Source organism: Marmota flaviventris, chromosome 1 (assembly GCF_047511675.1).
Source record: "Marmota flaviventris isolate mMarFla1 chromosome 1, mMarFla1.hap1, whole genome shotgun sequence".
In the NCBI taxonomy this organism is placed as follows: domain Eukaryota; kingdom Metazoa; phylum Chordata; class Mammalia; order Rodentia; family Sciuridae; genus Marmota; species Marmota flaviventris.
In genome coordinates this window covers 134,600,826-134,613,497 of record NC_092498.1, presented here as the reverse complement: position 1 = coordinate 134,613,497, position 12,672 = coordinate 134,600,826, and the positions used below count along the sequence as shown (strand labels likewise).

Genomic DNA, 12,672 nt, shown 5'->3' with positions numbered 1-12,672 from the left:
CCGAACCCCTCCCGCGGTCCGCGGCCCCCGCAAACGCCCCAGACCCCGGCTCGGGTCTCCCCAGGCCTCCGCCGCCAGGCGCCCGCCCCCGGGGACGCCGAGGAGTGGCACGTCCCGCCGCCTATCGGCTGGGCGGCCGCCTGGTGCCCCGTCCCCCGGGCGGCGGCCCCTCCCCCCGCCTCCCGGCCCCTCCCTCGCCCGCCTCCCCCTCCTCCCGGGCTCGCTCGTTCGCTCGCTCGCTCGCTCGCTCGCTCACTCTCGCGCTGGCTCGAGGGGCGGCCGGCAGCTGGCGCTGGCAGAGGCGGCGGCGGCGGCGGCGGCGGCGGCGGCGCGACCGGGATGGGACGGGCGCTGGGGCGCAGGAGCCGCGGCGGCGGCGGTGGCGGGGGCCGAGCAACTCGGGCCAAGTGCGGGGCAGCAGGCAAGGGCGCGCGGCGCTGAGCCCGGCAGCCCCAGCTCGCCAGCCGCGCACGGCCGAGCCCGGGAGAGCGCGGAGGCTCAGCGGAGGAGACGCCGCCAGCCCCGGCGCCTGCGTCTGGGGAGGAGCAGCGCGCTGGGAGCGAGCCATGCCCGGCGCCCGGGCGTAGCCGCCGGGGCTGCTCCCGGGAGCCGCGGGCCGGGCCGGGCGCGAGAGGAGCAGCCCCGCGCCGCGCCCACCGCGCGCAGAGGACCATGCCGCCCCCGGGCCGGGCGCCGCCGCTCGGGCTCCTGCTGGCGCTGACTGCGCTCCGGTGCCCAGGTAACGCGTCCCGGGACCCCATCCCCGACCCCGGCCGCCGCGCACAAAGTTGGCTCCTAAACGGGGTGGCAGCTTTCGTTTCTCAAGTCCTTGGCAGCTTCGGTCTCCGGGACTTGCTCCGATCTGGGGAGACCCTGGGAGCGCAGGGGCCCCAGCGCGAGAACCCGCCAGCCTCCCTCTCTAAACCTCCAGCTTTCCTGCGGATCCATTCCGGGCGCACGGGGGCAACAGACGGGATGCGCTCAGCCTCTGGAGGCGGGTGGGGGCGCGCCTCAGCAATCTAGCCCCCTCCCTGCCCTGCCGGGGGACACCCCCCACGTCCAGGTTCAGGCGGGGGTTTAGCTGTTGCAGGGGTCCATGGAGCTCTTCTCCCAGCTGCCCGCTGCCCAAGGTAGCACGGTCCGTGCGTTCCCAGGACACCTGCGGGGCCTTGAGGCAGTCTCAGCCTGCGCTGTCTGGCTGTCCGCAGCCCCTCCCCGCGCCCCGTCGCGCTCCTCTGTTTTCATTTTCCTCAAAGGTACCCCCTCCCCAAGTAGCCTCCTCTAGCCAAGGGCCAGCGGCTGCTTGCTTCCTGAAAACGTGGGTTGTCCTAGCGCCCTGACCCCAAGGCGGGCGAGAGAGGGTAGCAGTGGCCAAGCGGCCCCCAGCGCGCTCAGGGCCGCCTGGAATGTGGTGATGTTCAGAGCCACTGCCCGGGTACTAGCGAGCTGGGCTCCCCGCCGGCACCGGCGCAGCTGTCGCCAAAACACAGTGAGTGGCGAAGGCAAAATAGTCAGGTATTTTCTGTCTTGGCTGGAGTTTGGAAAGCTTTCTACCACCTCGGTGTGGCTGCATGTTGGTTCCAGGGGAAGCTTGTCCTGAAGTGACGGTGCTTCCCCTCCCCCCACCCGAGCAGGGGAGAACGTCTCCAAGGCTGGGATGAACAGGAGTAGTCACGAGCGACATTCATGTGCGTCTGGGAGCTCAATTTTCTAGACCTTTTAAAATACGAACCCATGATTTGGGAGCAGGTAGCTCTTCCCTTAGAAAAATCTCTCCCCATTTGCTTAACAAACAGACCCCACAGCCGGCAGAACACAGTAGAAAAATACAACTTTAACTTTCCAGTTTCAACTGTCTTGGTGAGGTTGCAGTTGGGAGCATATCTGCATGCCAACTTGGTGTGTGATGCATTTGCATGGCAAAAGTAAATATTGTCTTCCCTCCAGATGCCCTTAAGTGACCCCAAATATTTAATAAGACCTTCAGCTTGGGAAACCTTCCCTGAGAGACACCAGGCACTGGCTTTGGCTGGGTCCACAGGGTGGCCTTGGGCTCCCCGTGAATGGATCTTCAACAGCTTGCCTAATGAGCAGCTGCAGGAGCCCTTTTGCTGTGGGGGTTCCTCTGTGGCACATGAGAGGGTCTGCTACTGGGGTTGGGCTGCTTCCTCTCAGCGGAAGCCCTGGGACCTGTTTCCAAAAGTGCACAGTCCCTCAGACTTGAAAATTGCAGTTTTGTCACTATTTTGTTTCTCCACGGGGGTCAGCATTTGCCTGGATGTGCTCGGAAGTGACTCTCGGAAACCTCTCAGAGACACTGCCTGCCTGATGCTTTGTAGGAGAACGTGCTGGTCCCGTCCCTCCCCCAGCAGCGGGAGAGCCTGCGCCTGGCCCTGGAGGCCTGCTTTTGGGGGGGAAGGGGCCCCTTCCCTGAGAGCTGCTGCCAGCCTGCCCCAGGCCCTGCTGCCCTCTGCCCTCCCCCAGGGTCTCAGCTGGACACCTTGGTCAGGCAAATGCCACTGGGGCAGAGTCGCTGTGCCACTGAGGTTCTTGGACGCGCATGTAAGTCTTTATGTTCCCACCAGGGACATAAAGAGACGACAGTTTGAGAACTCTATATTTAGTACTAGCTCAAAAACCAAGGCTGAAATTCCTGAAAGATACCTAGCTGCCTACACTTGGTTCAGAGGAATTAACCAGAGCTTCCTTGGAGCTGGGTGGGTTTTTCAGATGTCTCCGAGGGGCCGGCTGCGGCTCCAGGAGAGGGGCTGGGGGAGCTCAGCGGCAAGGGCGCGCTCCCTGGCGCACGGCTGTGCCTTTGCCCCTTCCTGCGTGGGTAGCTGCCATGGTAAAGAGCGTGGTGGGTGGACTGGCTGCTTTCAGCCTCCGAGCACTGAAGCATATGGAGCTGCGCTTGGGTAGAGTCAGCACAAATCCCCCAGCTTAGCGACCAGGGGGCCCCATTATTCAAGCCACTTTTGTGCCTGCTGTGGCTTTGCAAATTAGCGGCATGGTCACATCCCTGCTGGGGAAAATGAGGTGCCTTGCTTCATTGACCCATTATGCCCAACCCATTATGCTGGGGTCTGTGCAATCGGGTGGGTGGAGCACGCCCCTGGCAGAGGGGCCCTGTGAGTGGGCCGCTGGCTTGCAGGGCAGAGGCACTGCTGGCACCTTGGTGTGGCAAGCAAAATGTTCCTTCACTGTGGTGGTGTTTTGGAAGGGGGGTCTGCCCGTGCGTGGCTGCTCTACGGAGAGGTGGGACCGGGAGGAGGTGGCAAGTGGTATGCAAATGCTGTCACCTCCCCCAGTGATTTAAGGGTGGCACAGTGGAGGTTCCCAGAGTAAATCACTTCATGCCTCCCCCCCCCCCCCACCGGATGCAGGAACCGGGAGGCGTGCGGCTCCTGCTTGAGATCCGCTGCTCGGCGCCAACAAAGCCCCGTGGTTGCCATGATCCAGGGGACAAAGAGAAACCCCTCGCCTGTTGGCTTGGAGTCCGGGAGGGTGGTCTCTGGGCCAGCGAGGCCCTTCAGGAGCCCCATTCCCAGATGAGCCCCCACTTCTATGCGGTTGGGTGGCTCCTTTCTTCTCTCCCGGTCTAGGTTTGAATGGAGATGGCCGGGGATGGAGAGGGTCCATTTCCCTTCAGGCTACGGGACTGGGCAAGTGCACTGCCCACTGCACGAGGGGAGATGGAGGCAGCTGGTGCCACAGGAGCGCTGGGTGACCATGCAGCAGAGTGGTGGACCTTTAGGGGCAAGAAGGTGTTGGGGACACAGGGGAGACAGGGGACAGGAAGGGGCAGTGCCATGCTTGGCGCCACACAGTGGACTGGCCAGGATTCAGGTCCGGATTCTTGCCTCACTCCAACTCCTCTTCTCCACTCCTTGCCTGGGCCTTCCTCACCCCTCCCCTGCCCCTTTGGGTAAAGGAGTTCTGAGCCATCTTCAGGGGCCCGGGACTCCACCGAAGGGGCCCAAGGTCACGGAATGCCAGCTGTTTGGCACTGCCAAGATGGCAAATGTCAACCAGTCGGCCGGGGAGCAGGCCGTCACCACCATGGCGGAGCTGATGGGGCGAGGGTGCTGCTCCCCCAGTCCTCTGCAGTCTGTGCTGGAGGGGCCCCGGGGGCCCTTACATGGACACAGTGGTGCCCCTGGCATTCGGGGGGACACTCATTATCTGCACTTACAGGTGATGTGTAGAGGGAAGGCCAGTCACACGCCTGGGGTCGGGCACAGCCAGGATTCCTTATCTGCCACCTCACATAGCTTTTGCAGAAAGGCCAGGACTGGCCTCTGCATGGGCCGGTCACTCTTCGGTTGCAGGTGGTTCCTAAGCTCTCTTGCTGTGCCCACCCTTCCTGCCCCCTAACTATGTCTCTGCAGCAGGTGAATCTCCTAACCGAGCAGAGGTTCAGAGCTGAGGAATCAAACAGATTGGAGGGCACTCTGCAGGCAACCGGGCTCCTTTAGAATTCCGTGCCCTCGAGGGATTAGAGGGTCCATTAAAGGGCGAGAGGTTGTCAGGGAGAATTCCCCCTCCTTCCTTTTGGTGTCAGGACCTAGTTTTTGCTCTTCGGTATGCCCCAGAATTAGTAATGTCACAAGAACTACCTGCTCATGGCCTGTTCCCAGCCCTCCCCAGACTTGAGCTCTCGGAGTCTTTGATATCCTTATGGGTAGGAACTTCTGTTTGTCCCATTTTACAGCTGAGGACACTGAGGCCCAGAGAAGTGATGTCACTTACGCAAGGTCACACAGCCACTGTGGATGTGAACAGGGGACCTTTGACCCTTCCACATCCCACCTCTTCAGTCAAGAGCTTGGGCCACTTTGCCAGGGAGCGCTGGGTGCTGGGGAGACTGAGCGGATGTGGAGGGCTCGTCCACAGAGGCCACTGGTTCTCCTTGGGGATATCTGGCCATCAAATTTCTCTTGGCAGTTACTGGTATTTAAAAATTGGGATCAATATTGGGATCCAGATTTTTGGCTTCTCTCAAGCAATTGGGAGATCTGGGCAGTATTGGCCTCACCCCTTGACCTCTCTGAGACTCAGTTTCCCCACCTGTAAAATAGGCCCTCTGGGATTTCAAGGTTATTGGGCAGCTGTTGAGGTTAGGGGTTGGGGTGTGTCCAGCTGGGGAGGCTGAGGCTCAGAGGAACCCTCAACCCATGAGTGGCGGGGTAGTGGCTCCTCCCCAGAACACCTGAGGGCACCTTCTTGTCCTGGAACCTTGCCTCAGTTTCCCTGCCCTCAGCTTGGAGCGTGTGACCTTGGGGCTTGTACTCCAGGGCAGCTTGGGCAGTGGTGGGGACAGGCAAGCAGCCCCCAGACATACCAGAGGGAAACCCCAGATGTTCGTTTGAGCTTCTCCTTGTCGAGGTGTGGTGATAAGATGGGATGTGGCTGGGTGGGCATTCTGGGAAGACTTCTTGGAGGAGGTGGCAGTTTTCTTCTCTGAGACCTAAGTAACCAGAAGGTGCCATCCTGGGGGAGTCTTCCAGGCAGAAGAGTGTGAGTCTTTGAAAGTCTCTCTGCACAGTGTCTGGTGCAGGGCGAACACGCCAGCCGCCAGCCAGTGCATCTGTCCCCGTCTGTCTATCTTTCCAACAGTCACATAGGAATGAGCCCTGAGCACTCAGGACTCTGGGGGGACAGAGGACACACGCCCTGTGCCTAGGTGCTGCCATCCTGTGGGCTGAGACGGCCACAGAGCAGGCACATGCTTGAGTGCGGGGCTGCAGGGAGGGTCAAGCAGGCTGTCACCCCTTGCTCCATGGGGTGCTGGAGTTTGTGTCTTCCCTTGGGGCAACCAGACTCTCAATGGCCATTCTCTGCTGGGGGAAGGAGAGAGGGATGCTTGGGTCCCTTGTACTTGAATTCCAGTCCCTGGTCTCTGCTGCATCACCCATTCCGCCCCTGGGGTGCTGCGAGCTGAAGTCCCCGACACTGGACTCCTTAGCTGATCAATACCCTCTCCTTGTGTTTCGGCCCCAAAATAGTTACATAAAAAATCGATAGAGTGCAATTTGATTTGCCGGATTTTATTACTGAGGTGGTGGAGTGTCCAGCTCCGCCGTGCTTCTGAGCGGCATCTTGTGGTGCTAGCCTGAATTAACCCGTTGGGGGCACCAGCTCCTAGTGGCTGTGGAATCCGGGTCCTGGAGGTGAGACAGCCAGCAGCGTTGCAGCGACTGCTCAGTGCTCCGAGTGCCTCCCGCCCGGGCTCTGAATGCACCGCAGCCAACAGGCACGAGAAAACGCAGGGTGACTCTGGAGCCTCCCTAGCCGCCCGCGGGATGCAGCCCTGCAGTGGCCTGCGTCCCTCGCTGCCTTTGTTTCCTGTCCGCCACGCTGGGCAGAGGACTCCTTGCTCATCCTGCCTCCAGGGGTGTCCCCTCTGTCCTGTGCCATCTGCTGCTGCGGGTTGCTGGGTGTGCCAAGAGGCCAGGGCAGTGGGGAGTGGGCGCTGTGGGGGGGGGCTGTGGGAAACGAGGACAGAGGAGGCCACCGCTCTTACAGCCGCTTCATCCCCATGGCATGCCGAGTGGGGAGGGCTGGGGGGCAGCATGGTGTGGGTGGGAAAGATTATTTTGCCAACAGTGTTTTTTCTGGGTGGCAGGGAGTTGGGGCTCCTCCAGGCCCGCGAGGGACCCAGTGCCTCAGGCCCCTATCTGCCTGCAGACTTCTCCTGTGTGTTGCTGGGAGCCGTGGATATCAGAGTCCAGGTTGGGGGTTCTCGGCCTCCCCGGGACTCAGTTTCCCCATCCTCTGGCCCCTGCTGGTCTCCTTCCTTGGACCCGTCTCCATCCCTCTCACCCTGCTCGTCTGTCCTTGTCATGTCTACGCCTGGCTGGGAGGGCAGTGTTCTCGGGGTTGGTGATGGGACAGAGGCAGGAGGGTGGAGATCCTGTCCTGGGGGTTGGCATGTAGGTGGCAGACCCCGAGCCACAGGCAGCTGAGGGCAGGAAGCCCTGAGGGGGAGCGTGGTGCAGGGGGGCAGAAGGGGTGCCCTCGGGGGGCTGGGATTGAGTAGCCATCAGTGAGTGGGCCTGGACAAGGACCTTGGGGGGAGGCGGCCTGGCAGCTGTGCTGCAGGCAGAAGAAGAGCCAGTGTGGAGGCCCTGAGGTCAGAATGTGGCAGGGACAGAGGAAGAAAGAGGTCAGTGAGGCTGGGTTGAGTGAGTGGAGGGACGGCAGTGGAAATGGGCCAGGGGTGCCAGGGACCAGACCCTGCGAGGACTTGCCTTTTGCTCTGGGATGGGAGCGGTCGGCAGGTGTGAGCAGTTGAGTTGAGGACGCTGTGGCCCATGCGAGCAGAAGCAGGGCGACCCTGAGGGGCTAGGCGGTGACAGTGGTAGCTGGGAGGACAGGAGGAATGCTGGGTTTGGTTAGTGGGAAAGTTGAGCCGCACTCAGTGCATTTTGGACTCACTCAGTACATTTTGTTGAGCGCCTACCACGTGCCTATCACTGTACTTAGAATTGGGACCAAATCAATCTCTGTTAAATGATGAAATTAACAAACAGGACTTGATCTGTGAGTTGGGCTTTTGCTTTGCATGAGGTCTCCCGAGAGCCCAGTGGAGAAGTCTGGCCGTCTGAACCTGCAGTTTCACATCTGTGACACGGGGAGGTAGCACATCAGGAGAGTCAGTCAGGAGGGCTCGTGGCATGAGGGACACAGAGCACTTGTTAGCATAGGGTCCAGCACACTAAGTGCTGCGTCAAGGTGGCCCTTACCAACATCACCACCACAATGGCTGAGGGAGCGGGGGCTGGTCACGCTGGCACCAGGCAGAGTCTGGGTTTGATTTGTGACCTGTTGGACTCTGGTGCTCATTTTTTCTGCTGAAACCACTAACATTGAAAGAACCCAACTCTTCCCGTGTTGATGTGATTATTCTGGTACGGTTTATTGTTCATTGGCTGATGCAGGTGTCCTCGCTTTCTTTAGTAGATGCAGTAGCGAAAAGTTGTGTGTCGATCAAATTCTATTTCCTCCATCAATTTCAGGGACGTTTTAGAGTTGTGTAAATGCCCTCTGACCCTGTGCTGGCCTTGGCTCCTGACATGTCGCTTGTTGTTTTCTGCACCCTTTAAGCCAGGCATTAGCAAACTGTGCTCTATGCACAGTGTCTGGCCCCCCTACTTGTGTTTGTAAATAAAGTTTTATTGGAACACCATCATGCCTGTTTGTTTACCTAGTGTGCATGGCTGCTCTGGCACAACCCTGACAGGGTGGAGCAGTTGTGACAGAGATTGTGTGTTTGTCCTACAAAGCTCAAGTGAGCTACCTACTTCTGGCCCTGTTTAAGGCAAAGTGTGGCTGAAGTGGTCAGGCGGGGCCTTCTCAGTGGATGTACATTTACAGCACTTTGAGTGTGTTCAAGGGCAAGGAACTCTTTCTAATGTCAAGAGAAAAAAATTATTCAATTCCCCAACAGAAAAGAATTGTGGGTTTGGTATCTCTGGGTTGAAAAAGAAAAACATATTGATTGAAAGTCGCCATCAATTCAGTAATGCTTTTGAACGCGTGGGTTTTGGTAATTACAGTAGCATTTATGTAACGTTTTAAAAATAGTAGCACATGTGTGTGCGAGCTATTTTTGCTCTGCAGGCAAAGCTCCATGGCTCGCAGCTCAGAAGACCCCTTGGAGGGATTCTGCTGGAGGGAACTGGTACCCAAGGAACCCACTGGCTGGCTATTTTATGTTCCAGGTGACTCCAGTCAGTGGCTCTCTTTCATGATCTGGTGTTTTTTTTCTTACTGGATGGTTTTAAAGATGAATGTAGCCTTCTCTGTGTTTATCTTTGACTCTGAGGCTTATGATGCTTTAAATGCTGAGATTTTGGGTGTACTCATGGAGACGACAGGCCAAACACAGGAGTATGTCATTGTTTGAGTCTGGATTCTCTTGGTTGCCAGGGACGGGAGTGGGAATTACCCTTCCCTGGAGCTGGGAAGCTCAGGAGGGAAACAGGTTTAGGTCTGGCTGGATCCAGGAGCTCTCAATTCTCACACTCAGAGCTTCTGCTCTCTCCCTTGACCTCCTGGCTCTTTTCCCCTGTGCTGATTTCGTTCTCAGATGGGCTTTCTCTACTTGGTGGCAGAGCCAGCTACAGTCAGCTCCAGCCTTTCCCCTGACTGGCAGAAGTCACATGTCACTTTCCGAGTTGTCCCAACAGGAAACCGAAGACTCAGACGTACTGGACTAACTTGGGTGGGGTGCTGACCCCTCAGAAGGAACAGGCCTGCGGTGGAAGAGGGTGTCTGATCGGCCATCTGTGAGCCAGAAGCTCACCTGTGCTGCTAGGATTGGTACAGGGTTATGTCCCAAAGGAGAGTCTGGGAAGCAGATTCCCCGCCTGTGAAGGGCAGCCCTCACCCTGCCTGCTAACGCCTGCCCTTGGGCGGCCCCCAGCCCAGGGACACTTGATCATGCCTGGAGCTCACAGAGTGCAGTTGCTTTGGAGCAGATGTGGGACATCCAGAATGTGCTATGAAGGAGCCACTTGCTCTCTGGCCCAACCACCCCACTTCCAGGGGGTCCACAGCTCGTGGGAGCAATAGCACCCTTGGAGCAGGCACGGGCCGTTTCAGAGGCTGTGCCCAGTGGGTGACGTCATCTGTCTCCTCTCCATGCTGGGTGCTGCCTGCGCCACCTGGGCATGTTGTCTTCTGGGGGAGGTGAGGTGTGGGGCGCTCAGGCAGGGAGCTAGCCTTGGTGACCCCAGGGGCGGGGTGAAGGGGTGAGGCTGCAGAGCTGGGGCGGGGTGGTCGCCAGGCAGAGGCAGGCGGCTCTGGCTGCTGTAGCCAAGGTAGTTCTGATATCAAAGAAGACAGCCTGCTCTCCCAGGGCTCCTGGCTGCCATTGGGGCTGGGGGGACCTTCTGACTCTGCTGGTCTGGGGGCTCTGAGGCCTGCAGCTCTGTCACCCAGGAGAGGTGCTGCTCCCTGGGACAGGGGAGCCTGGATGGGTGGTGCTGGGGATGCCTGTTGAGACTGGGCCCAAGAGGGAGTGAGGAGATTCAAAACTGTGATGAGGTTTCTCTCATCAATAAGATTCTGAAGTCAAGTTCAGGATGGTTCTGGGGACTCTGTTCCCTGGAGTGCTCCCTCCTTTCCACCATTTCAAGGTTCTGGTCTTTGTCCTCATGGTCCAAGATGGCATCCACAGGTACAACCATCTCATCTCCATTCCAGGTAGCAGGATGGGGGAGCGGATGAAGATGGGGGAAGGATGTGCACAGCTGTCTTTTAAGGACGAGTCCATGATGCTTCTCTTACTCTCCGTTGGCTAGGCTTCGTCACAGGGCCCCATCTAGCTGCAAGAGAGCCCGGGAAATTCAGTCTTTATTTTAGGTTGCTAAAAGTCAGGGTTCTGCTACTGAGGAAAAAGGAGAGAAAGGACTGGGGACAGCTGGTTTCCCCACTGTGGTCTGGTTTGTGGGGACAGCCTCAGCAGGTGTGGGTTGACTGGGGAACAGAGTGAGCGCCCGGCTGCACGGAGTTTGAATGTGTGATCTCACTCTGCCAGGTCCTGGGCGGTGGAGTTTTTCTGGTAAATACAAGGAGCCTGGCTGATGCAGGACGATCTCTGTCAAAGACATTAACGTGGTTTTAGAAATGCTACCAATGGGTCCGAGTTCCCTTTTAATCCCCTGGTCTCCCATAAGGTAGCCATTCAGCGGCCCGTGGTGTATTTCTTCCTACTGGAAATGGATCAGAAATTTCTTTTTGTACATCCACACCCGTCTTTTCCCCAGCCTGTGTGGCTGCCTCTCCTGGGGCACAGAACATGACCTCCTCCAGGTGGACAAGGTGTGTTGGTGATTTCCTCCATGTCCTGAGGTCGGGACCCTAAAGGCAGAAAGGCTTCAGAAGGAGCAGTGGTGGGTGGAGGGGAGCCCAGCATCTCCCCCACTGAGGGCAGCCAGCGTGTGGCTGAGTGGTGGTAGAGAAAGAGCTGACATGTGAGGGCATGGAGTCACAGGACACCGGGAGCCAGCGACAGCTGGGGGTGGAGAAGGGCACCGTAGGGGGGTGGTCTGTCCCCTGTATCCAGGCCTCCTGCCCAGGGTGCTGGTCCTCGAGGGTAGGGCCAGCCAGTGCTTCCCAAGTGCTGTGCCCGCTGGTTCTGGCGGGTGATTCCCAGAGGCCTTGGAGTGCCAGCCTTTGGATTCATGGTATTTCTTCATGTTCTGGAAGTTTCCATTGAACAACAGGGACATCCTCCCAGTTCTCCAGTGTGTGCCTCTGAGCTTTCAACACACACAAACACACACACACACACACGTTTTTAATGCAGAGGGTTCTCTAAAAAGCACTGGGAATTTATGATGAAAATTTTATTTCTTTATATGATATTTTTTCCCTTTTCCACCCACCACCCCCCCCACGCCCGGCCCAGTTAAGCGGTTTTCTTTTAGATTTAGGGGCCAAGTGGCTGGGAGGGTCGGCATAGTCCAAAGTGGCCTTGTCTTCCTGGGGGACCAACTTTCCTGTCGTGGCAGATCATTCCTAGGGGTGAGAACACCACTGCCTCAGGTGGCCCAGGGTAACACGAAGGAGGAAAGGGCCTGAACTTCTTCCTCGGTCCTCGCTGTCCTTCGGGCTTCCTCCTTCCTCTCATTCCCCGTCTTTTCCTGCAAGTTCTAGACAAGCGTCAGAGCCAGACAATGAGCTGCTCGGGACCACCCGGCTTCACGTCGCGGGCTGCTTCATTCTAGCTGTTTCTCTGCAGCTGCACAGCTCCTGCTAACTTTTCCACCGCAGACCCCAAGGGCTGTGCTCAGGTGCTGCCTGGCTCTGTGACCTGTGGATGAGTTACTTAACTTCTCTGGCCCAGGGCACTTCCATCTGTAAGTGTGGCGAGCAGCCCTGCCCCTTGAGATGCTGTGAGTCCTCTTCTCATTCAGCCAGTGTTTGATGAGCACCTACTGCGTGCCTGGTGCTCATTTGTGTGTTTTTGCTCATGTCTTCTCCAACGTCATTTCATATCCAAATCCTGTCATCTGATGGTGGCGATCTTCCATTCTTTCTCTTTCGGGGAAACCACGTCTGCCTGCTCTGAAGCCCCGAGGTTTGACCATCCCAACTTTCTCCTTCTCCCAGGGTGGGCTCATGACCTGGCCAATCAGAGCAGCCCATCTCTCGGGCCTCAAGGATTGGGTGAGGGCTGAGCACGTGACAGTGGCTGGGCCAATCGGCGCCTGCCCTGGGATGTGTGCGGCAGCCCTGCGGAGGATGCAGCCTGGGCGAGGCTCTTTGTGAGACGAGAGGCGGAGCTGTACCCAGCTCCCACGGGTGACTCCGGCTCCTGTGGTCGGGAAGCCAGGAGTTTAGGGAAGGCTGCCACTCCACAGCCTCTCCGCAGTCTGCAGTGGGGGCCCGGGGCTTGTTTGAAAGCTAGCCAGGGGAGGGGTGGCTTCTGCGGCCACCACCTGGTGGCAGGACTTGCTTTGCCTGTGCTGGGCTCTTGCTCCTTCCTGCTGACTGATGGCTGAGTTTGCCTCAGTTCTGGCCCAGGTCTGTCCATGTAGTGGTCCCTTCATCAAAGCCAGTAAGTGACATGCTCCTGGAGCTAGTCACAGAGATGACGTCCTCCAGTAGGGTCAAGGGAGTGCTCAGGGGAGCGGGCTCAAGGCTGAGAATGCCATGCTG

General features: G+C 58.4%; 1 protein-coding gene across 1 annotated transcript in view; it reads left to right on the top strand.

Moving 5' to 3' along the window:
* The first annotated feature begins 672 nt into the window (after positions 1-672).
* LOC114080875 (transmembrane protein 132B) overlaps positions 673-12,672 on the top strand; it is a 322,273-nt gene continuing 310,273 nt past the window's right edge. Inside the window, exon 1 of the mRNA XM_071612063.1 lies at positions 673-739. Within this exon, the coding sequence (XP_071468164.1) occupies positions 673-739 (67 nt within the window). The remainder of the gene's footprint in view (positions 740-12,672) is intronic.